Genomic DNA, 26,286 nt, shown 5'->3' on the forward strand with positions numbered 1-26,286 from the left:
CTACCTCCAAGTGACAACCCCAGCCCTATTTTTTTATTCATTATATTGAAACAGGGTCTCACTGAGTTGCACAGGGCCTCACTAAGTAGCTGAGGCTGTCCATGAACCGCGATCCTCCTGTCTCAGCCTCCCGAATGCTGAGATTACAAGTGTGCCCCCATGCCAGGTTTGCAGATATTCTTAAACTGACTGCTCATTGACTTCCCTAGAATTAAGTCATACACACCCAAACTTTTCTTTGATATATCATCACCATCATACAGGATTTTTGAAATGTACTTTGTTTTGTCGATAATGCTGGTTATTAAGCTGAAAATATTTATCTTAGAATTTTATCTGCATAGAAATTGACTATTTTCTCCACTTTATATTGCTACATAGCCATCCCACTCATAGAACAGTATGTTGGCCATGAATGTCTATTATTAAAAAAGAAATCAAATTGTTCAGTTTGAAATAGTTAATTCAGTTATATAAATTTCATCTTAGTAAAATAAAAATTCTACAATATCTCAACCAATTCCGAAAGCTGTTTTTTCACTTATTTTTCTTTATGTTTTTCCTTAAATGCACTAATAATGATTGGTTAAAGTGGCATTTTAATAAACTAATCAAAATTAGAGGTTATAAAACTTGTTTAAAATTTCACAATAGCAAATTCTTAAACAGATTCAGCTTGTGACATTTTTACTTAAATTTGTTAGTGATTACAGCTGATGAGAAACATTAATAAATCCAATAACATTTTTCTACACGGCTATTTTGAAATGTCAGCCATTGCTAATCAATAGACTTCTTTCCTGACTGGTCACAATGGTTCACAAAATGGTCACAATGACTAATTTTGAGATCTTTTGATCCAAAGAGTTACCAGTTCTGTGTAGACATGCCTCTTTGCCAGGAAGGAGCCAACTATATTAATGACACTAGCCTGAATTGTTTTTCAAATATAAACGGCTCAATGTGCTCTTCTTTAGATTAACACTTTCAAATTAAATTGCATCTTAAGTGCACTGACATCTGTCATTCAAACAGATGTCAACTCATAAACCTGACAAAGGACAAATTGTTTATGCAAGTTTGTTGTGTGACAGATGTTTATCAGACACAGCTCTGAAAAGTCACCTTTGAGAATAATAAACTCAGTGGCTTTTGTTGTTGTTGTTAAACTGTAATAATTCACAAGAGAATTGACACAATAAAAAATTACAATCCTATTAAAATTTCAGTAAAAATAGAGTCACTAAAAATGCTGAATTATTTCAATTTGAAATTATATGCTGATATAAAAATCCCCACTAACAATGGGCTAAACCCACCCCTTAGAAACTTTAGTTGAATAGTTTCTTTCAAGAAATGGAAATTATTAAAAGCATCAATGGCCTAAAACACAATGATTCCTTCTGGGTATATTATGTTCTTTTGCTGATAATTTTATCAAAAAGAGATACGATTAAGAATGACTGTTTTCATATTTAGCATTTGAAGGGGTGAAGTTTGTTTCAGATTTCAAAAGAGTACATATGTACACGGTTGTTTTTATACAATAGCTATTCCTGGATATGGTGCATGGTTTTTCAAGGAGTAATTAAACGCAAATTAAAAGCTTCTTTGATCTCCATATGACTGGCTGGTGAGGGGATCACATCCCCAAAATGTGTGCTGACAGGACCTGCCCTAAGGCTCTGAAATGAGGCCCAGTGGGATGCCTGTCCAGGGACTGCCTCGTGGGGCCCAGCACTGCCCCAGCAGTGGGGTGGCAGGCTAGCTCCTTGGGAGTGGCAGATGGTTTCGTTTGTTGTGTATTTCCACTCTTCACCAAAATTTAGGTGGATCCTAGCCACAAATGAGAAGTACTATTACCACACCTGTCACATTTACTTCAAAAAGAATCAAGTCCAGTTCACAGAGAATACTGAGAAATCTGTTAAACGGGACTTAAATCACTAAATAAAAATGTTGTAAGAAGTCCAAAAGACTACTTTTTATAATGACTGCATAAAGCTTTTAATAAATAAGTATTCGCATTTAATTCTTTTCCTTTCCTTTAAAATTAGACTCAGAGCTTTAAAGAAAGCATTTTATATCTAAAGAAAATTATCCCCCCCCCAAGTAGAAAGCATACCGATAAATGTTCAAGGTCCCTACTTCACGAATCATATACAGTCAACTCAAGCATCTAAATAGCAAAAAGAGCCAGAATGTTAATACAAGGGACCTGAGACCTGATTTATTATTTTCCTACCACACACCAAGTTTTGTTTCTTTCCTTCCTTCCTTCCTTCCTTCCTTCCTTCCTTCCTTCCCTTTCTCCCCCCCCCCCTCTGCTTGGTACTGTGGATGAACCCAGGTGAATTCTTCCTTCTACCTCTGAACTATACTCCCACTCTTCTTTAATTTTTATTTTGAAACAAAATCTTGCTAAATTGCTCAGAGTCTCACTAAGTTACTGAGGCTACCCTTAAACCTGTGGTCCTCCTGTCTCAGTCTCCATTACTGGTATTACAGGAGTGTACCACCATGCATGGCTCCAACCAAGTTTTCTTAAAGTGATATTTAACGATAATATGGAACCGAGCGTGGTGGTGCACGCTTGTAATCCCAGTACTTGGGATGCTGAGCCAGGAGGATCGCAGGTTCACCGCCAGCCTCAGCTGCTCAGTGAGGCCCTCTGCAAATTAGTGAGACTCTGTTTCAAATATAAAGAATAATGCCAGGCATGGTGGCTCATGCTTGTAATCCCAGCATTTGGGAGGCTGAGTCAGGAGAATCACAGTTTGCAGACAGCCTCAGCTACTTAGTGAGGCCCTTCACAACTCAGTGAGACCCTGTTTCAAAATAAATAATATAAAAATAGGGCTGGTGGTATACCTCGGAGGTAGAATACCCTTGGTGTTCCATCCCTAGTACAGCAAAAAATAAAGAAAGGAAATAAAGAAATAAAGAAATAAAGAAAGAAGAAGAAGAAGAAGAAGAAGAAGAAGAAGAAGAAGAAGAAGGAGAAGAGGAAGAAGAAGGAGAAAAAGAAGAAGAAGAAGAAGAAATAGGGATGGGGAGTGTCGCTAGGAGGTGAAATGCTCCTGGGTTCCACCCCTAGTACGGCAATAATAATAATAATAATAATAATAATAATAATAATAATATGGCACAGGAATATCTGTTCTCCTTTTTTTTTCTGTACTGGTGACTGTCTCTAGGACCACAGGCTTGCTAGGCCGCCATTCTTCTATCATTGAGTCCTATCCCCAGCCCTTTTTACTTTGATTTTGAAACAGGGTCTCAGTGAGTTGTCTAGGCTGGCCTTGAACTTGTGATCCTCCTGCCTAGAGTAGCTGGAATTACGGGTATGCACCATGACATACCAGAAATGAATAATCTTACATCTATGATTCACCACGCCTTTTTGTCAAATTTAAGAATGTAGTAACTCGATATTTAAGTTTTAAATCAAGCGTTTACATATTATTATAAATACAGCATGGTAAATATTTGCCATGAACAACACAGTAGATGAAGTTAACCGTATCATTTTTTTTTTACCTACTTTTGGGACAGGCATCACTTCTGGATACCTATGGGAGACACAACTGCCCTAGCACATGCACAAACAACCCAGTTACGAACTGTCTAGACGGAGCCCAAATCGTGTGTGTGTGTGTGTGTGTTTAACACAGGGGCATTCTACCTCTGAGCTACACCCCCAGCCCCTTCTATTTTTTGTTTTGAAACAAGAGTCTCACTTCTTCACTAAGGTTCTGAGAGTCTCACTAAGCTGTTGAGGCTGGTCCCAAGCCTAGGATCCTCCTGTCTCAGCCTCCTCCGGACTGAGGATTCCAGTGTCTGTTACTGTGCCTTGCTTGCTGTTGGTTGTTAATTAAAAAAATTACATATCTCTACTGCAACTCAAAGTACTTCACGAATTATTTAAAAACCTCTTTATAGGCTTTTAATTAAGGAATACTATCACAAATTAAAATTAACCAATAATGTTTTTAAGTGCAATGTACTCTGATTTCAGCAAGACATCTGAAGAAATCTTTTAAGAGTGTTATTGTAATAAGATAGGAAAATATTTGAGTTGGGTGACATTGCCAAAGGGTGGGCTAGGACCGAGTTGAAGAGCCCTACCTGGAGACTGCTATCAGTGCTGGTGGCCAGGAGGAATAGCACCTGCCCATGCGAGGCCTGGTCTGCCATTAACTGGGTAACACAGACAACATATACGACTTGTTCACCATTCACAGAGGACATAACCGTGGGAGGGATAACGAACGTAGCAAACCAACAAGACATAAATGAAGAAGATTAAATATCAAGTCGTGCCGGGCGTGGTGGCGCACGCTTGTAATCCCCACGCTTGGGAGGTGGAGACGAGAGGATCGCGCTGGTACAAAGTCAGTCTCGCTGGCTTAATGGACCCTATTTCCGAATGAAAATATAAAAAATAGGTCTGGGAGTGTAGCCCGGAGGTAGAAGGGCTTCCAGGAACCCCAGTATCACCAATAAATAAATAAATAAATACATAAATAAATAAATATCAAGTCCTATTTCTAAATTGAGAAGACCTGAATTAAGAGCACTTCTTGTAAATACTGACAGCTTAGGCAACTGGTATGGGATGCCTTCTAAGGAAAACGGATTTACTTGTAGAATTATAGCATCTAGATAAAGGAAAGCAATAGCCCCAGAATGCCTGCCTGGGCCCACTGGAGGAAGCAGGGTCGCCGTGGGTGCCGGATTCTAAAGAACAGCATTGACAACGCTGAGTGGCACAAATGGAAGAGCAAAGCTAGAGTAGGTCCTATGAAATGCTGGTGGAGGACGGAGACGAAGCACGGAGGCAGACCTCCCTCCCCCCTTCCCTCTTGTTCTCATCCTCTCTAAATACCTAGTACACAATCAAAATTATCTACTGAATAAGAAGGAAGCCCATAAAAGTGGAAATAAGCACATCAGGCATGTAGCCCACATCAGGCATGTAGCCAATACATTCTAACAACCTTTTACAGGTTTTCTTTTTCTGTTGATGCTAATCCTGCTTGTTAAAGTAACACACGGTACAGGAGGTAAAATCAGCTCCTTTCCAAACCAGCACTGAGCTGATGGTCTACCCAAGTCCTTGACGATGGCGCCAATCTGTCAGCTCCGGTAAGGTTGTTCTTCTCAATCCATCCACACGTAATTGGTTTCTAAGTCAGTAAACGAACAGCTTTAGTTCAAACACGTTCCCCGTCTCTTTCTACCTCTGCTACAAATGCAGGCTCAGTTCTTAGCTAAACCCCACGGTAACTGGGCTCCAGCACTCTGCTCTATCTGAGGTCTATGACTTTCCAGGTATGTGTGTGCACCCGTGGACAGGCACGTGTGAGTACAATACAAAGTTGGTACCAAAAATTAAATAATCAGCTTCAAAACTCAAGATAGAACCTCCAGAGAATGTGATAATAGAAGATAGAGGGTGCTGCTCAATGTTTGTGTTTAATAAAACAAAATATACTTTATACTTCTTTTTAAGTGGTATTGAAAAAATGTGTGTGCGCACGTGTGCGTGAAAAGAGTACACAAAGAGATTCTCTGAATCATCAGTTCAGTCCCCTAATCCTTTTAAACTAGGTTAAATTCATTTAACCCATCCATCTTTATTTAGAATATATAATTGAAAAAAGATCAGAAAGTATTATTACTTGGTTTTTATCCTACCTATATATAACATGAAAAGAAAACAGTCAGGCTCATGAGTGTTTTCAGTTCAAAAAGTTTCTAATTAAAGCTGATTATAGTATAGCACAACTGTGATCTCTGTACGTGGGAGTCTGAAATAGAAGAACTGCAGGTTCAAGGCCAGTTTTATCAACTTAGCAAAAACCCTGTAGCAAAATAAAAATAATAACAATATAAAAAGAGCTGGGGTATAGCTCAGAGGCAGAATGCCCCTGGGTTTAATCCCTGGTACCAAAAAAAAAAAAAGCAAATTTAAATTATGAGTGTGCCAGACAATAATTTTCATTAAAGAAATCATGGGGAAATTTCAAAGATGTTATTACCTTTTTCTCTATTAAAAGTGACTGCAAAATATCAGGAAGAAGGACTCTTCAAAATCCAGTATCTGTTCTAAAACCTGTTTTTCCCCTTTAACATGGTTTGCACAGTAAAAGCAATAATTCACAGGTATGACATAAAGTCTGTGAATTATGAGACACTGTTGTCATTACTGTTGTGAATTACAACTTTTGGTCATGTGAGTTTGATATCAATTATAAGGACAATTCATGTAATATACAGATATATAATGGTGTGCCATGATCTAACGCAATTCATTCTTATCTGTAAGGCATTATCATACAGCTCACAAAAGCCAAACTTTAGGTTCATCCTGAAGGTTATTCACTCACAGGAAAAGCTTGTTTTTAATTTTGTTCTAATGCCGCTCCTACATTCTTATTAGAAAATTAGAAAATTAGAAAAAAAAATGTGATAGTAAGCATGAAAATCAAACCTAAATCCTTTAAAATTTAATACTGTACATGTAGTGTATTTATGTATGTGATTTTTATATGAACAGAAAATAGAAGCTCGAATCTATCTGAAAAATATTAATTTTTTTCATCTACTGGATTTCTGTGTTTATTAAGAAAAAAGGTCTTCCCTTCACATTTAAATTATTTTGTGTACTATGAAAAAATTAAACTACATTAAAATTGAAATAGAAGTTTCTCTATCAAACAAAAAGGAAATAGGTCATAACAAATATATGTTTTTTTTTCTTTTATAAGGATTTTTAAATATTTATTTATTTATTTGCAGTACTGGCGATGGAACCCAGGAACATTCTACCTCTGAGCTACACTGCCAGCCCTATTTTTTATTTTGAAACAGGGTCTCACTAAGTTGCAGAGGGCCTCACTAAATAGCTGAGGCTGGCCGCAAACCAGGATCCTTCTGTCTCAAGTCTCTGAAATGCTGGTATTACAAGCGTGCGCCACCACGCCCAGCTTATAAGGATTTTAAAATGATTAGGTTTTAGGCAAATTACTTCCCTTTAAAAGCCTAAGATCTAGTCAGGCATGGTGGCACACTCTTGTGATCCCAGTGCTTGGGAGAGTGAGAGAGGAGATCGCAGGGTTCCAGGCCAGTGCACAGCAACTTAGAGTAACTCTGTTTCAAAATACAAAATAAAACAGGGCTGGGGGTTTGACTGAGAGGCAGAAGGCCGCTGGGTTCAATCCTCAGCTCCCAGGGGCTGGGCAGAAGCCTGAGGTCTAGAAGCAAGCCGCCTGGGTTAAAATCCTCACTTCGCCATTTCCTATCTGTGGGCTATATGTACTTCATTTTCCTCTAGTATAAAACTAAAGTGATAATGAGGACTTAACACATGAGTTGTTGTGAGGATTAAACAGAGCCCAGAGCAGGGCCTGATGCCTACTAGTCAGTCAATAAACTCTGTGAGAGTTAAGTCCTCGATTTTTAAAAACTGTGTTCTTTTCCATGAGCTTGCTAAGACTGCATACATTATTTATTTGCCCAATCCCTTGCCAAAGTATTGCATGCAAACAGCCCATACATACACATAAAAATAAAAGGCCCTTATTAGAAAATATCGCTAAGAAAGATTCGGTGCCAAAGCAACCATTGATTAAAGTAATTTATGTTACAGCACCTTTGATACTTCAAGCATTTCATTCATTTAAATACACAAACATTTTCTTGGCCAAAATATATCAATATTAAGTAGATTTCTCATTTATAAAAGCCTAAAGGTTTGTTTAAAGAGAAACTGAATATTTAATTAATTAATTAATTAATTTATTTATTTATTTATGATACTGGGGATGAAATCCAGGGGCTTTCTACCTACCTCCAGGCTATACTCCCAGACCCATTTTATATTTTATTTGGAAACAGGGTCTCACTGAGTTGCTGAAAGCCTCACTAAGTAGCTGAAAGCCTCACTAAGTAGCTGAGGCTGGCTTCGAACCTGTGCGATCCTCCTGTCTCAGCCTCCCAAGTGCTGGGATTACAAGTGTGCGCCACCACGCCCGGCTCAAAACTGAATATTTACATGGTATTTAATATCCATCTTCCATTCTCCCTGTTCTCTTATTTCCTCTTCTCTTCCCTCTCCCTTTCCCTCTTCCCACCTCTCTCTCATGGCACCGAAAATGTAACCCAGGGCATTCTACGTCTAAACTATACCTTTAGCCCTTTATACTTTTTGTCCTGGCACAGGGTCTTGCTAGGTTGCTGGGAGTTTCTCTACACTGCTGAGTCTGTCCTTGAACCTGCGACCCTCTTGTCTCAGCCCCCCTAGTGCTAGGATCACAGATGTGCACCACCACGCCCAGATTCTTGTTCCTTTGTCAAGTACACTTTTTCTGAGACAAGAGGCCAGATGAGGCCTTTCAACAAATAAGCCAGGATGCACTGCATTTCAGTATGCACCATCTCCTTTGCAGTCAAAAACAAAAAGTGTGTTTTCTTGATGTGAAATAACTGTCCACCCACAGCAACACAGTGTCATTCTACACTCTCCTCTTCAGTGTTGTAAATTTGATTTTCAAGCTTCTCAGAAAAACTGCATTTCTACCTGGAACCACGCACTTCCCAACTCTCCCTCCAGACAGGCCACCCAGCTCCTCCTGCAGTGGGCCGCCAAGCCCCTGCGGGCTCCTCCTGGACAGCGCCAACACTGGGGTCTCCAGTTTCCCGAAAGCAACGGGAGACTTCAGCTTTGCCTGACAGGACCAGCTCACAAATGAAGTGGCAGAGTTGCCGGGGCAAGGGAGAGCGCCCAGGGCTCTGACCCACCTGCCACAAGCCACAAAGCACATCTGTGTCAGGTAGTCTTTCTTCAGTTTTCTCATGAAAATAATTGTGTGTGTGTGTGTGTGTGTGTGTGTGTGTGTGTGTGTTACAAGGGATGGAATCCTCTGGACCAACCACACTCCCAGCCCTATTTTTTATTCTTTATTTTGAGACAGGGCCTAAGTAGCTGAGGTTGGCCTAGAACCTGTGATCCTCCTGTCTCAGCCTCCCAAGTACTGGAATTACGAGCGTTGGCCACCACGCCCTGCCCCTCATTCGAATCCTTTGCATCCCATCTGTTCCTAATGTTTCCCAAGAGAAAAAGAGCAACTTCAAAATGAAAATGAACAGTGACTGACGCAGTAAAGCCGATTACGTCCTCAGGTCCAATACAAGCCTCATTTTCACAAGAAGGAGAAACAGTTTACGTGGAAATAAGCCTATATTCTTTCACGAATCTGTTCCAAACACTGTTTGAGCCGTTAAATACCCAATAAGCAGAAGGGGAGTGGTTATCATGACATATGCCATATAATCAGAGAAAGTGCATAGAAAAATATAATTATATTTTATGCAGTATATAAGGAATGCTACTGAAATATAATTAATCTTAGAGAGTCATTAATTTGGTCCTTCACTTAGTAAGCATTTATGAGAAATGCCATGTACCAAGGCACTGTTCCAGTGCTAGAAATACAAAGAGGTGAAAGTCACCTGCCCAACATGACTTCATAGGACGTAACATCCAACAATATCACAGGTGTTAGTACTGCTACACGTGCAGCTAGAGTGCATACAGCAAACAGGGAGCCCAGAAGGTCTTCACCAAGACTGGTTTCATAATTAGGCTATTGTTAATTGTGCTGTGACGTACGTGGGTTACTGAGGAATGGTGTAGCAGCTGGGTCAGACAGTGGCTCCATTCGAGTCTTTTGAGGAACCCCCATATTCATTTCTATAGTCGTACAAGTTTTCAGTCCCACCAACAGTGTATAAGAGTTTCTGTTTCCCTCAAGTTCCCACCAGCATTTGTTATTGTTTGTATTGTTCATCATTGCCACTCTAACTGGAATTTAAGTACGGCTTTTTTTCATCTGCATTTCCCTGATTACTAATGAGGTTGAACCTTTTTACATATATTTGTCAGTCATTTGTATTTCTTCTTTCGTTAAGTGTTTATTCAGTTCAACTGCCCCTTTTTTAATGGGGTTATTTGTTCTTTTAGTATGTTGTGTTTTGAGTTCTCTGTCTAATCTCGATATTAGTCCTCTATTGGAGGAGGAGTTGGAAAAGAGTCTCTCCCGGTCTGTGGTCTTTCTCTTTAGACTTTCACTGGTTTTCTTTGCTGAGCAGAAGCATTTTGCCTTGATGCTGTCTCATTTGCTGATTACTAATTTATTTCCTGAACTTTAGGGGTCTTACTGAGAAAATCTTTATGTTGGAGAGGTGGTCCTATGCTCTCCTCTAGTAACTGCCAAGTTCCCGTTCTAATTTCTAGGTGCTTGATCCACCTTCAACTGAATCTTGTGCAGGATCTAATTTCATTCTTGTACACACAGATATCCAGTTTTTCCAGCACCATTTGTTGAAAAGGCTATCTCTTTTCCAATGTATATTTTGGCTCTTTTGTAGAAAATCAACTAGCCATAAGTGTGAGGATTTGTTTTTGTGTCTTCTGTTCCATTGGTCTGTATGTTTGATTATGAGTCAAACCATGCTATTATTGTTATTATAGCTTTGTAATGTTATTTGAGAGTCAGGAATCATGACATCTGCAACAAGGTTCTTATTGCTCAGAATTTTTTTGGCTATTCTGGGTCTTTTATTTTTCCATATGAATTTGAGGACTGTTTTTTCTAGTTCTGTAAAGAAATGTATTATTTGTTGTACTTAAAAATTGATGCCAAAAACTCTCAAATATCATTACCTTTATCAGCATACAATGAAGGCCACATATTAAATATTAAATAAGAACAGTGTGTGTGTGTGTGTGTGTGTGTGTGTGTGTGTGTGTATTATTGAGGATTGAACTTGAACTCAGTTACACTCCCTGCACAATTTAATTTAATTTAATTTAATTTATTTATTTATTTATTTTTTTGCGAGTCTGGGGATGGAACCCAGGGGGATTGGACCTCCGAGCTACACCCCCTGCCCTAATTTTTATTCTTTATTTTGAAACCGGGTCTCACTGAGTTGCAGAGGGCCTCACTAAGTAGCTGAGGCTGTCCGCAAACGGCGATCCTCCTGTCTCAGCCTCCCAAATGCTGGGATGACAAGCGTGCGCCACCACGCCTGGCTCTAATTTTTGTTTTGAAACAGAGTCTCACTAGGTTGCTGAAAGTCTTGATAAATAGCTGAGGCTGACTTTGAGCCTGTGATCTTCCTGTTTCAGCCTCCCAAATTCTGAAATTACAGGCATGAACCACCAAACCTGCCTAAGAAATATTTCAATTTAGTTTTGCACTCTAAATTTGAAGGAAAAAGGTACAGAACAGAAAATATTTGGACTGAGAAAATGACAATGTTTTTCTAAAGGAGATAATTTCTTGGTGTAAATTTAGAATAATAAATTTTAAATAATGATTGGTTCTCCAGCAACATAATAAGGTAGACTGGGACATCATCTAATATTTGCAAAAAAACCCGAAAATCTTACAAAGTATATTTTTGATCAGCAATGTGAGATGACGTGGGGGGATAAGCTGTAAAGCCGGGCAGAACTGGTGTTAAGGCGAGATCTACTCCTTGTCACGCAAGTAATAAATATACACACAAAAGTTATTGCATAAATTTTACTCCTGTGAACTTGATTCTTCTGCTACCTGTCTGGAAAAATGTTAGTATCTCCTTTAAAGCAATTTTGAAGAGGTATAAAATGTGTGATACATAACAAGTGTTAATTATATTACATTTCTCTTGCCCTTTACTTTTTTCTTTCCATAGCATGTCTCCTCCTCCTCTTCCTCCTCCTCCTCCTCCTCTTCTTCTTCTTCTTCTTCTTGTTATTATTATTATTATTATTATTATTATATTACTTGTCTTCCCCAGCAAAATGTAGGCTCCACAGAGAAAATTATTGTTGCCTATTTTGTTCCGTGACATTAATCCTTAAACAGTGTCTGCTACTAGATGCTTGAGAAAAATTTACTGAATGACTGAGTCAATAAGTACTATTATTATCACATACTATTAATGAAACACAAATATTAACATTAAATAATATTTAGCAATGATTACTTCTATCATTGCTAAATCTTGTTAATTGTTAAATCATGCTACATAAATCCTTCAACCTGTGAAGTCAACATGTTTTGTGACACTAGGAATCAGAGAAATTCTTTAGTAAGAATTATGTATTTTTATTTTTTTTATTTTACTTTAATTTTTGTGGTACTGGGATTCCTGGAAGCCCTTCTACTTCTGGGCTACACTCCCACTCCCAGGCCTATTTTTTATATTTTATTTTGAAACAGAGTCTCTCTCTCTCTCTTTTTTTTTTCTTTTTTGGTGGTACTTGGGTTCCTGGAAGCCCTTCTACCTCCGGGCTACACTCCCAGGCCTATTTTATTTTTGGAAACAGGGTCTCTTAAGCCAGCGCGGCTGGCTTCGAACCTGCGTGATCCTCCTATCTCCGCCTCCCAAGCGCGGGGATTACAAGAGTGCGCCACCACGCCCGGCAATTTATATGATTACAAAAAAGGAAAGTAAAGAAAGTCTCTAAGGTCCTACCTACAAAAAATTTTTTGGTTCTATAATATAAGAAAAATAATCACATTAAGAAAAAACTAAACATTAATTCAACAAAAATAGGATGTTCTCCCAGAAATACAAGCTTTAAATGGTATAGTACACATCTGCCTTAGATTTATAATATACATCTGTAGGATGTAACTGGGGTGGGGAGGCAGGCACCCAAAAGTTCTGTGTGCACTAAATACATAGCAATAACAAAATGGACTTATTCTGAGCTTCTACTATTCAGTAGTAGGGAAATCTATATTTGCCAGAAAAGTAATTAAACTGTGGCTAATAATAATTTTACAAAATAATACTCAAGAAGTAAAAGAGTCAAAGGGCCCTTTTCCATCCATGTATTGTTGTTGCTTTTGTTATAAACAATTGAAAGTTTCAACTATCTGGTTGCTGATCTAGTATCAAGCAGTCCTTTTTTTGGGGTGGGGGGTACTGGGGTTCCTGGAAACCCTTCTACCTCCAGGCAACACTCCCAGACCTCTTTTTTTTTTTTTGTGGTGGTACTGGGGGTGGAACCCAGAGGCTTTCTACCTCCGGGCTATACTCCTAGACCTATTTTTGGAAACAGGGTCTCACTAAGTTACTGAGAGCCTCACTAAGTAGCTGAGGCTGGCTTCGAACCTGTGTGATCCTCCTGTCTCAGCCTCCCAAGTGCGGGGATTACAAGCATGCACCACCACACCCGGCTTACCTATTTTATATTTTTATTTCCAAACAGGGTCTCTTCAGCCAGCGAGGCTGGCTTCGAGCCTGCACGATCCTTCTGTCTCCGCCTCCCAAGCGTGGGGATTACAAGCGTGCGCCACCACGCCCGGCTCAAACAGTCCTTTTTGACAAAGTCAGTGACTCTTGTCCCTTCATCACTGTTAGATGGTTAGCCTCTGACCTGGCTATACTTAACAGGAGGCAGGACACTGAAGTCTGACCCTCAGAAGATGACACTGACTTTTAAGGGATACATGCATGTTTGTGAATGAAACCCTCTAAAAGGTTTTATTAGCCTGCATTAAGGGGAAGGCTGTTTCAAAATGCAACCTTTCGAAGATCAATTCCTTCACCCTCAGTTAGAATGCCATGTTCTACCATGAAGAAAGCTACATGAAGGGAAATTAAGTCACACAAAGGACTACTTTTTTAGAAAATTAGATTATGACTCATCTTTTGTATGTATGCCAGTATTTAGTCAGACCTACTCCACTAACATAATTACTTCCTATTAATATTACAATGTAAATAAAAACACATTATTACAGACACTGGCTATGTATTATATCTATGAATTTAAGTGCTAGTGCTAAAAATAGAAGTATGTGTTCAAAAGCAAACACACAGGCATAGGGTAATATTCTTACGTCGCTGAAAAAAATAATGTAGAAATCATATTAATGCTATTGTTTTTATTTTATAGAAAATGTTAAAGTAGATTTAAATATATGGAGTGTTGCAAAATCTGAAACAATTCTTTTAAAAAAGAAAGCTCCTTTCCCATGCACACTGTACGATATAAAATATGTGGAATAGGTTCTTAGTATTTTTCTACGTAGAAACAGTATTAATCCACCAAAATGCCTAAAATGGCGGTGATATATAATTTAAGACATGTGGGTATAGGAAAGAATGTGATGAGCCTTAAGACAGAATGCTAAGTAAATCTGAGCGTGTGTGTTGACCAAGGCACACTGGCATTACTTCGTAGAGCCGATCAATAGATATTAGCTTTAAAAAGAGAGAGACAGAAAGAAACTGCGGCATATTTTTTAAATGACAGGGTGAAGGTTTAAATCGTCTCAATCAAGATTCAATTTTTTCCCTCCCAGTTTTTCCAGCTGTTCTTTCCCAGTTAAGACTCTTCATTTCAAATAAATTTAATTAGTTCCAATTGATCACAGCCAACACTTACGTGCTTTAACCAGGCTTCTTTACTTTTGTAAGGCAAAAGCTAACAAAGAGTGCTGGGCTCAGATGTAAGTCTCCTAAGACGACGTCCATACCTCATTCATTCTCACGCCAGAGAAAACTCTAAGATATACCATTCTGCTTTCAGTAAAAAGCACTAGATTACGTCCCATATTTTAGCGATTATCTTGGTGAGATTGTTTCTAAAAATTAAGTCCCAGATTGCTGCAAAAAGAAAATTAATATAGCTTTACACATCAGCTAAAATACTGCTTCCACATAAGAATGCGATCAAAATAAAGGTAAATATCTGTCATAATAGAATTTCCAGCTATTTTATGGGTAAGTGTTAGGACCATTCCTTTTCAGTGACTGAAAAATTAATTAGATTTTCCAAAGGTTATGGCTAAGCTGGCCAGTTTTCTCTTTTTGCAGTACTGGTACTTTAAAATGCTGGGTATCCCACAATAAGATTATTGTGCTTAACAGGTTTTTCTCCGTGTGTCTACCATATTTTCCATAAGGCAATTTATATAGGATTCTAGTCAATAAAAAGAAATACGCTTTTCTTCTAAACCTTCACAAAAATCTATACCACAGCTTAATCAAGTCACACAATCTAAAGGTAGCCCGGATGGTCTGCAGACTACAGCATCCACGTTACTTTCACAACATGCTAAGGAAGCCCTTTTTAGATAGCGGAAGTCTTGTTTTCATACTCATGAGATGAATAAATCAACTGACAAAAGCCATTCATCACACATTTAACCAAATTTTTTAAAGATTAAAATACAGTGCATGCAGCATTAATTAGCTCTCCAAACTAGACCTCCATTTTTAAGCTTCTTGATGTTGGGCCACAATAAAATAGGAGCATAGTCATGAGCTCTAAGGCCACTGCACGAATTTGTAGTGCACAGTTCAAAATCTCAGTGTGCTGGCAAGTCATGCTTAATAGATGGTTCAAAAATTGGGCTTTTATTCCAGAATACAAATTGAATTGTTCTACCACTGTGAAGGCAAATTCTTTATTTTTACAATGAATTAAACAACTATTTTTATAGAGTACAAAGTCTTTAAAATAGCAAAATATATACTAGTATAAAACTTTAGAAAGAAGAAATAAAAAGTATCTTAGTTTAGAAACATCTGCAAATCAAAATAGATTTCACTTAGCAATTACTAGAAAAAATTCTATAACTCTGAAGCACAAAATTATTTCAGAAAGGTGAGAGGTTCCTTAAAATCATTTTTGTTTAAATTGGATGATATTTTTCAATCCAAGAACTTTTATTAAAAAGGACTAAAAGGTAAGAAGTAATAACCACCATAACAAGTTCTCATTTGAAAATGAAAAGTTAACCAAGTTTTTTTTTTAAGTGGTACGGAAGCTACAACCTCATTCCAATTTTATTCATTTTAAAATTTTTAAACAGGGTCTCGCTGAGTTTTGAGGCTAGTCTCAAATTTGCAGTCATCTTATATCAGCCTCCCAAACACTGGGATTACAAGCATGCACCACCATGCCTCATTGGACCAAAGCTTTTAAAGCTTTTTATGTACTGGATCCAAATATACTACATGCATACTTGGTGGTGGTAGTCAATCAGCATTTTTACTAAAATTCAGATGCCTCCTAATTTAGGCACTACTTATTTGCAGCACTCACACAAGGCTAAAGGTTTTTTAGTTTAGACTTTGTACCTTTTCAAAGGAAATCACTAAACTCCCACAACTTTGTAGTGGAAAAAGAAAAGTTTAATACATTCACTTGGTAACAGTAAAAAAAAAATCCTCGGCTTAAGAGCCCCACTAACAACCAATTTCCATTACCACAAAATCAGCGCCTTTCATAGCCAGAAAACACCATCACCAGAGAAACAAAAAAATCACCAGGCTCCAGAGAGAAAGCGGACTGAGAACAGAGCTCAGAGCCACAGAGGAGATACACCGGCCTCACGCCCGAGGACGCGGCAGCAGCGCCATACTGCCGGCAGCAGCGGCGAGTTCACCGGACGGCTACAGCAAGCCGAGGTGAGCCGCTGCGGAACAGCCAGGCAGGATTCCTCGGCGCAGGGAGCATCTAAAGCTCCCAGTGGCTGAGCTCAGCACACGCTGCAGAGATTCAGAGTGGAACTCAAAACCAAGAAGAAATAAGCCAGCCTCACGGCCGAGGGCATGGCAGCAGCGCCATATTGCCACCGGCGGCAGCAGCAGCGAATTCACCAAGTCCAGTACAGCTCCATCTGCGTACTCAAGAACAGTGAGTCAAATTGCGGGCCACAGAGGAGAAATCCCAGTACTGTACTCCCTGGGACTTGACCCAGTGGGGGAGTGGTGGTGACAGAGATATCACACCATAGGAGAACGTGCAACCTGGCACCCCCCAAAGTCTAAAGCAGCCTCTATCGACTCTCTGGGTCGGAGACTCTGTGATACAACCCAGTAAAGGAGTAGTGAGGTCTGAGATACTACTGACTTGAGATCCAGAACACCTTAAGTGAAGTCATAGTGACCCAAGGGAAAAACCCAGAGAAGGCACAAACTTCCAAAATCATGGGAAAGAGGAATAATACTGGAGCAATGAATGCCCACAACCCCACAACATCAGAACCCGATAAAACAGAAAATCAGAGATTTCTAGAAGATCAAATCAGGAAAATAACTGTAGAAATAATAGAGGTGCTTCGAAAAGAACTCACAGAGAGCCAAAAAGAGATAAAGGATGCAATTAATGAAGTAAAGGCCTCAATTCAAAGCACAAACAACCGATTAGACCACATGGAGAACAGAATCTCGCTCTTAGAAGATGATCATTCCAAAAATGAACGCATAGTTTCTAATCTAGAAAAAAATATCCGACAGCAGGAATCTGACATTGAAGAAATATGGGCCCATTTTAAGAGAGCTAACCTAAGAATAATTGGAATAGAGGAGGGAAAAGAAAGTGAAACCAAAGGGATCAACAATCTCTTCAAGGAAGTAATAGCAGAAAATTTTCCAAACATAGAGCAAGAAGTCAATACACAGGTCCAGGAAACTTATAGAACTCCCTTTAGACAGGATCGGAGAAGAGGATCCCCACGCCACATAATTGTCAAAATTACCAATGTGGAAGCCAAGCAGAGAATCTTAAAGGCAACACAAACAAAGGGCCAAGTGACATTCAGAGGCAAACCAATTAGAATCACTCCAGATTTCCCAAACCAAGTCATGAGAGCCAGAAGGGCTTGGACTAACATATTCCAAACTCTGAAAGAAAACAACTTTCAGCCAAAAATTTTCTACCCAGCAAAACTTTCTATCAAATTAGATGGAGAAATAAGAAGCTTCCATGACAAAAAGAAACTGAAGGAATTTATGTCTTCAAAACCAGCACTAGAGAAAATACTCAAAGAGATTAACTACAAAGAAGAAATAGGTAACACACACCAGAACCAGAGAAACAAGATTTTCCATCCAACAGACAACTAAGATTGGTTATCTGTGGAGATTCATTATTTATGTTAGTCTTTTACCTATCTCTAAATGGTATTGTTTGCTTTTATTGTTGCTAATTTTTAGGATTTCTAGTTGGAATATTAATATACCTTCAGATACAGCATTTGGAAATATTTTATCCCATTCTATTAGTAACTTTTAACTCTGTTTATATTGTCTTTGGATATACAATATCTTTTTTATTTTTTAGGGAGTTTGTATACTCTTCTGTTGCCTGTGCCATTGAAATCATATCCAAGAAATCACTGCCAATTTCAGTGTTGTGAGGTTTTATGACCCAGATTTTCTCCTAAAAGTTTATAGTCTTAAGATTTATATTTAGGTCTTTTATCTATTTTGAGTTAATATTTGTATATGGGATTAGGTAAGGGTCCAATTTTATTTTTTTCCATGTAATTATTATTTTTCAACAATATTTAGTTAAAAGATTATTATTTCTACCACCAAATGTTCGTGGAAACCTTGTCAAAAATAACTTGACAATATAGGGAAGAATTTAGCTCTAGGCTTTTATTTAACTCCAATGGTTTATATATCTGCCTTTAGAATAGTACTACACTGTTTCAATTATTATAGCTTTATATGGTTTGAAATCAGAAAATATATATCTTCTAGCTTTGTTCTTTTTCAAGATCATTTTGGGTATCTAGAGTCCATATTCCATATTAGGATAGATTTTTTTTTTCTGAAAAACAAATTTATAAATATATGATAGTTTCACCTAAAAAAATAGAAAAAAATATCCTCTGGTAAGAAAGAAAGCAAAAAGAAATATTGAAATGTTATCTTTAAGTCATCAAAAGCTTGGTATCAGACAAATGAAACTGTTATGAGAGATTATCATTTTTAATTTTGGATAAATTGCTATAATACTAGACGTCAACCACTAAGCCAAGCATGGGAGGGAAGGATGGGGAGAGAATGGGGCGGGGATCGGGTGGGGGCTGACTGGGCGATGTGTGCATGTATGTCTACAAAAGTTTTTATCCCACTATGATGTATGAATACAATGCACCAATATAATAGCAGTTATATAACTCAAAAAAATCCTCATACACAGAGCTTTCAATGAAAAAAAAAGAAAACGATATCTCTTTTTACCAATTTTTCCCTCTCTCCAGTTTTTTGTGAAACCTTTACTGTTTTTTTCTCTGAGCATGATTCAAATTTATTATTGTCATTAGTAGTAGTATGTTAATATTTGTTACTTAACAATAATTATAGATTTTAGTCAGATCTTAAATTTTAATCTATACCCAAAAAAATTTAGCATTATTAATACCAATAAAGCTAATTATACAGCCTGTTTTCGCCCTCTGTTTATTCAAAGAAACTGAGCTGACTGAATATAGATTCAGTAATTAAAACTGGTTTTTGCTGGATGTAACGGCACAAGCTTGTAATCTCAATACTTGGGAGGCTGAGACATGAGGACTGCAGATGTCCGGCCAGCCTCAGCTATTTGGTAAGGACTGCTGCAACTTAGTGAGAATCTGTTCAAATTAAAGAATAAAAAATAGTCCTGGGGATGTAGTCCTCGGAGGTAGAATGCCCCTAGGTTCAATCCAAAGTACCGTTTAAAAAAAAAAAAAAAGATAGGCTAAACGTACATCAAGAATGAGTTTCCTACAATTTTTACATAAGCCTAGTTGCGTGACAGATAATACAGATAGGAATGCCCCAAACCCACATAGGGTAAATAAATTTCAAAAGCAGCATTGAATTCAACTGTATAGGTATAAAGAGTAATGGTAAGTTTCTATATGCTTATATAGTTTCCATAAGCCTATATAGTAATGGTAAGTTTCCATATGTCTATATAGTTTCCATAAGCCTATATGGTAAATACTGCTATTACGCCTTCAGTTTCTTTAGGTTATCTTATAATTGCAAAATTTTTCATAACCTCATGGGTGAAACCATTCCTCTACATTTCACCAGCTTTTGTAATGGTCCAGAATCTAATTTAAAGGGTCTTCAGAAACCAAGCGCACAGCTAGCAGGTTCATCATTAAAGACAATGAGCAAACCTGAGCCACATAAACAGTCCTGCTTCTTTTCACTTCAAAATCAAAAGGGCCCCTAAAGAGTCTCATGAAGCTACATTTACCATCAGCAGATACTTCCATCTTTTCTATGAAAGTACCTAGTCCCGACATACATAACCTAGAGAACGGTCTGAGGTACTGAGTGCAGCCCACCCAAAGCGCGCTGATGACGCCTGCGCTCACCGGAGGTAATGTCGTCCTCCCCAACGTCCTGCTCTTCTTCCTGGACTTTGGCTTCGGCCCCAGAAGTGTCAGGTGCAGCTGTGATCGTCTGCATAGCCTCTGCTGAGACTCCAGCTAAAACAAATCGAAATCACAAGGTCTCATTAAAAATAAATAAACAAAAAGTGGACAAAACTTTTAAGGCTTTTACTTGGATGAAAATACAGCACATTAGAATAATACAATATATTCACCCAAAAGGAAAGGGTAGAAATCAGTGAACAAGACATTTACGTGTGCTCCATTCACTTGTATGTATAGAATGCACACGAGTATGTATTATCTTTGCTTTTAACTAAGATCTGGGAAAAATTGAAAGAGGACTCTGAAGTAAATTATATTATTTTGATCTGGGAAAAATTGAAAGAGGACTCTGAAGTAAATTATATTATTTTTGAGAAGCGTATTGGGGATGGAATCCAGGGGCATTCTACCTTTTAGCTACACCTCCAACCCTATTTGTTTTTATTCTTTATTTTGAAATAAGGTCTCACTAAGGTGCATGGCCTCACTAAGTAGCTGAGGCTCTCCATGAATCAAGATTTTCCTGTCTCAGGTAAATTACATTTTTACTGGATTCTGTTCATCAAATGTTTTCGTTATAGTTAATTTAGTCACAATTGTGTAACAAAGAGTGAGAAACTTCCAAAGTAAAGTTGACTTCTCTCTGCTATGAGTTTGTTTATGAGCTGGGGGTTAGGTAGGAAGCAGGATGATGAAATAGGGATTTGTGTCCTGAATGCAAATAAGAGACCTGAAATATATGATCCTAAAAGAATATAATATAGCCGGGCGTGGTGGCGCATGCTTGTAATCCCCGCACTTGGGAGGCGGAGACAGGAGGATCGCGCTGCTGGTTTGGACCCAGCCTCACTGGCTTAAGAGACCCTGTTTCTAAATTTAAAAAAGTATAAAATAGGTATGGGAGTATAGCCCGGAGGTAGAAGGGTTTCCGGGAACCCCAGTACCACCAAAAAAAAAAAAAAAATATATATATATATATATATATATCTGTAAAGGAATTACAGATAAGGTCAAATAGTTACCACACTGAAAGAAACAATTGAAGGTGGATAGATCAAAGATATTAGGGGCTAAAAGTTCATTTTCTGCAAATGAACTGGGAACTTGCTGGTCCATATATCTTTAGCTTATATACGCAACTTTCTAGTTTTTTTTTTGTTGTTGTTGTTTGTTTGTATTTTGTGGTGGGGGGGGTTTGGGGGTTGAACCCAGAGGCATTCTACCTCCAAGCTAAACCCCCAGCCCAAATTTATATCTTATTTGGAAACATAGACTCACTAAGTTGCGAAGGACCTCACTAAATTGTTGAGGCTGGCTTCGAACCTGTGATCCTACTGTCTGAGCCTCTTAAGTATTGGGATTATAAGTATGTGCCAACACAACCAGCTTCATCTTTCTGGTTTTGATGACATTTTGTTATCAATTTGCACCTGCCTTGTTTCTAATTTGTCACTGGATAGTATAGTATATGAATAATTTTCATGTTTATCAACAAGTGTTAGTCAATCAAGATATGTTTTAAAAATCCCAATACTAAAAGTTATTTTAAGAGTTGAACCTTCTAATCCATTCTTAAGTGGTATTTTAATGTTTGCCTACCTAGATTCATACATGTTTTAAAAATAAATAACTATAAATAGTTTTCTTATAAGCTTTATTAACTTAAACCTATCTATGTAAAATTTAACACTGCTTTCTCAGGTTTACCAAATCATCAACAGAAGAAGACTCTTGGTCATTAACCACCACAAAATGGTCCAGAACTAGACCTACCAGCAGGCAGTGCCAAACGTAACGACCTTATATAGAGAACAGAATGCATCATTTCAGTGTTATCACTTGTTTATTCAGAAATGCTCTTAAAAGTCCAGGTGTGGTGGTGCACGCTTGTAATCTCAGCATTCGGGAGGCTGAGATGGGAGGATCGTGGTTTGCAGACAGAAGGGTTTCCAGGATCCCCAGTACCACCACCATCACCAAAAAAAAAAAAAAAAAAAAAAAAAACCTACAGTTAACATTTATACTTAAAGATGAAGTCCAAATGCTTTCACCCTAAAGTAAGGAATGACACAATAAATAACTACCTTTGCTATTTTTAAAAAATAGGGCTGAAGTTCTACTCAATGTAACAAAACAAGAAAAATCCCAAAACATACACAGTTTGAAAAAGTTAATATTGTCCTGATGGCTAATTTTAGGTGTCAGTGTAACTGGATGCAGATACTGAGGTAGGTAGTGAAGACTCTTAGAACCGAGCTGGGTTTCATGCAACACAGCTTCCCTGGTTCTCTAACTTAAGAGCACATGGCCTATAAAGAGCCATCTCAGCCCCCACAGTTGTACAGGCCAACTGCCTAATAAATATCCTCTCGTGTATCTACCCATCTGTAGGTGTGAGTGTCTATCCCTCCATCCATTCAGTTACTATCCATCACCCATCCATCCATCCATCCATCCATCCTTCCATCCATTATATTGGTTCTCTTTTCTTGAAGAATCATGACTACTATGCCCTTATCTATACGTCTATATAACAAAAAAATTAAAAAGCTAATAGATACTGACAAGTGAATTCATCAAAGCTACAGAACACACAATTAAAATATGCTAGTAATGAAGAAATGGACATTTAAATTTTTAAAAATTACATTGTCTTTGGATATACAATATGTTTTTTATTTTTTAGGGAGTTTGTATACTCTTCTTTTGCCTGTGCCATTGAAATCATAACCAAGAAATCACTGCCAATTTCAATGTTGTGAGGTTTTATGACCCAGATTTTCTCCTAAAAGTTTATAGTCTTAAGATTTATATTTAGGTCTTTTATCTATTTTGAGTTAATATTTGTATATGGGATTAGGTAAGGGTCCAATTTTATTCTTTTCCATGTAAGTATTGTTTTTCAACAATATTTAGTTAAAAGATTATTATTTCCACCACCAAATGTTCGTGGAAACCTTGTCAAAAATAACTTGACAATATAGGGAAGAATTTAGCTCTAGGCTTTTATTTAACTCCAATGGTTTATATATCTGCCTTTAGAATAGTACTACACTGTTTCAATTATTGTAGCTTTATATGGTTTGAAATCAGAAAATATATATCTTCTAGCCTTGTTCTTTTTCAAGATCGTTGTGGGTACCTAGAGTCCATATTCCATATTAGGATAGATTTTTTTCCTGAAAAATAAATATATAAATATATGATAGTTTCACCTAAAAAATAGAAAAAATAGATTCTCTGGTAAGAAAGAAAGCAAAAAGAAATATTGAAATGTTATCTTTAAGTCATCAAAAGCTTGGTATCAGACAAATGAAACTGTTATGTGAGATTATCATTTTTAATTTTTGATAAATTGCTATAATACTAGATGTCAATCACTAAGCCAAGCATGGGAAGGAGGGATGGGGAGAGAATGGGGTGGGGATCGGGTGGGGGCTGACTGGGCGATGTGTGCATGTATGTCTACAAAAGTTTGTATCCCACTATGATGTATGAATACAGTGCACCAATTAAAAAAATAAAAGAAAAAAAAAAGAACTACAGCAACATAAAAAAAATTAATAATTGTTCAAAAAACTAAAATGTTATATTTAAATCTTACAAACATACAGAGGACTTGAATGCTGACCACAAAATACAAAACACTGATGAAAGAAAGATCTAAGCAAACAAAAGAGAAAGATTTACCATATTCATGGACTAAAATACTGAATGTAGTAAACATGTTAATTCTCCATAGAATAATAAACAGGCTTAATGAAATTCTACTGAAATTCCAGCAATACCTTTTAATGATAAAGACAATGCTACTCTAAAACTATATGGAAAGACAAAGGAACTAGAATAAATCAATTTTAAAAAAGAATAAAGTAGAAAAAAAGTCAGTCTAATTGCTAATGATGTTGAAATTTTTTATGCATTATTTTGCCATTTGTATTTTTTCTTTTGTGGTGAGTCTGTTTAGTTCACATGCTCAATTTTTGATTGGGTTATTTGTGTTTTTTGGAGGCAAGTTTCTTGAATTGTCTGCATATTCTAGATATTAGTCCTCTCTCAGAGGAGTTGCAAAAAATCTCCCATTCTGTCGGCCCTCTGCCGTAGTTCTCGATAGTTTCCTTTGCTGCACAGAAGCTCTTCAGTTTAGTGCAATCCCAAGTATTGATCCTCATTTTAACTTCTTGTGCCTTTGGGACCATGTTGAGGAAGATTTTACCCATGGCTATGTGTTGAAGTGTTGGCCCTATCCTCTCCTCGAGTAGCTGAAAGGTCTCTGGCCTAATTTGCAGGTCTTTGATCCATCTTGAATTGACTCTTGTGCAGGGTGAGGAGAAAGTGGGGTTTATTTCCATTTCTCTGCATATATAGATAAGCAGTTTTGCCAACACTGTTTGTTGAAGAGGCTGTCTTTTTATCCAATGCACGATTTGGGCCCCTCTGTCAAAAATCAATTGGCTATAACTGCGTAGATTTGTTCTGAGTCTTCTTTTCTGCTCCATTGGTCTATGTCTCTGTTTCTGTGCCAATACCATGCTGCTTTTATTATTATATCTCTGTATTATATTTTGAAGTCAGGTATTGTGATACCTCCGCATGGTTCTTATTGCTGAAAACTACTTTGGTGATTCTGAGGGTTTTTGTTGTTCCATATAAAATTAAGGACTGGTTTTTCTATCTGTGAAGAATGACCTTGGTAATTTAATGGTATTCATTGAATCTGTAGATCATTTTTGGAAGAATAGCCATGTTGATGATATTTATTCTGCCTATCCAAGAGCATGGCTGATCCTTCCATCTTCTAAGATCTTCTTCAATTTATTTTTTCAATGTTTTATAATTTTTGCTTTAGAGGTCTTTTACCTTCTTGGTTGGGTTTATTTCAGATTATTTAGGAAAAAAAATTTTGTTTGGAGGGGTTATCATGAGTGGGAATGGTTTCTGGATTTCTTTTTCAGTGAGTTTATGGTTGGCAAATAGAAAAGCTTCTGAAATTTTTAAGATTGATTTTTGTGTCTAGACACTGCTGAATTTTTTAATCAGTTCTAAAAGCCTTTTGGTTGAGTTTGTTGGGTCTTCTAAGTATAATATTATGTCATTTGCAAATAAAGATAGTTTCAGTTTTTCTTTTCCTATTTGTACTCCTTTGATTTCCTTCTTAATATCATTAGCAATCAGAGAGATGCAAATCAAAACTACCCTGAGATTTCTTTTAACCCCAATTACAATTAATATCATTAAAAACACAAACAAAAAATGCTGGCAAAGATTTGGAGAAGTAAGAACATTGTTGGTAAGTAATACCAAGTAATGTAAGTAAGTAATACATTGTTGCTAGGATTGCAAACTAGTGCAACCACTTTGAAAAACAGTGTGGAGGATCCCAAGAAAAAGGGGAGTGAACTTACATATGGCCCAGCTATACCGCTCCTGTGCAGCTACCCAAAAGAATGGAAACCAAACTGCCAGCGTAATGCATGTATATCTATGTTTAGAGCTAAATAATTCACAGTTGCTAAACTGTGGAACCAGCCAAGATGTCCATCAACAGATGACTGGATTACAAAACAATGGGATATGTACACAATGAAATTTTATTTGGCCATAAAGAAGAACAAAATTATGTCATTTTTAGAGAAATGGATAGAATATATATATATATATATATATATATATATATATATATATATATGTATATGTGTATGTATGTATGTATGTATGTATGTATGTATATATTAAATGAGATAAAAAGTAGAGAAGAAACTTAAATGAGAGGATGGGAGGAGGAGAGGGAAACACCTCCATGGACATGCTGTACATACGCAAACTGATCAAAGCCAACCACTGTGCTGAGCAGGGGAGGAGGGAGGGAGAGGGAACACGGGAACTGGGGGCAGCTAAGTAAGCGCTGTATGCGTGTATGCCTCTACCACCCTGAACTTCATCAGTGTATGATTAAAAAGCACCAATAGAATAAAAGAAAAAAGGAAAAAGCCAATCCCCTGAATCTAAGATTTTACTCTATAAATTGAAGCTATTA

The 26,286-nt window shown here is 37.4% G+C and overlaps 1 protein-coding gene across 2 annotated transcripts in view; it reads right to left on the bottom strand.

The window, feature by feature from the left end:
• WDR7 (WD repeat domain 7) overlaps positions 1-26,286 on the bottom strand; it is a gene marked incomplete at both ends in the record, with an annotated part of 323,548 nt that overhangs the window by 169,175 nt on the left and 128,087 nt on the right. For both annotated transcript variants that reach the window (XM_080714515.1, XM_080714514.1), the window contains one exon: positions 20,187-20,300. In XM_080714515.1, the coding sequence (XP_080570641.1) occupies positions 20,187-20,300 (114 nt within the window). The remainder of the gene's footprint in view (positions 1-20,186; positions 20,301-26,286) is intronic.

Source organism: Muscardinus avellanarius (assembly GCF_963383645.1).
Source record: "Muscardinus avellanarius genome assembly, chromosome: 17".
Classification (NCBI taxonomy): domain Eukaryota; kingdom Metazoa; phylum Chordata; class Mammalia; order Rodentia; family Gliridae; genus Muscardinus; species Muscardinus avellanarius.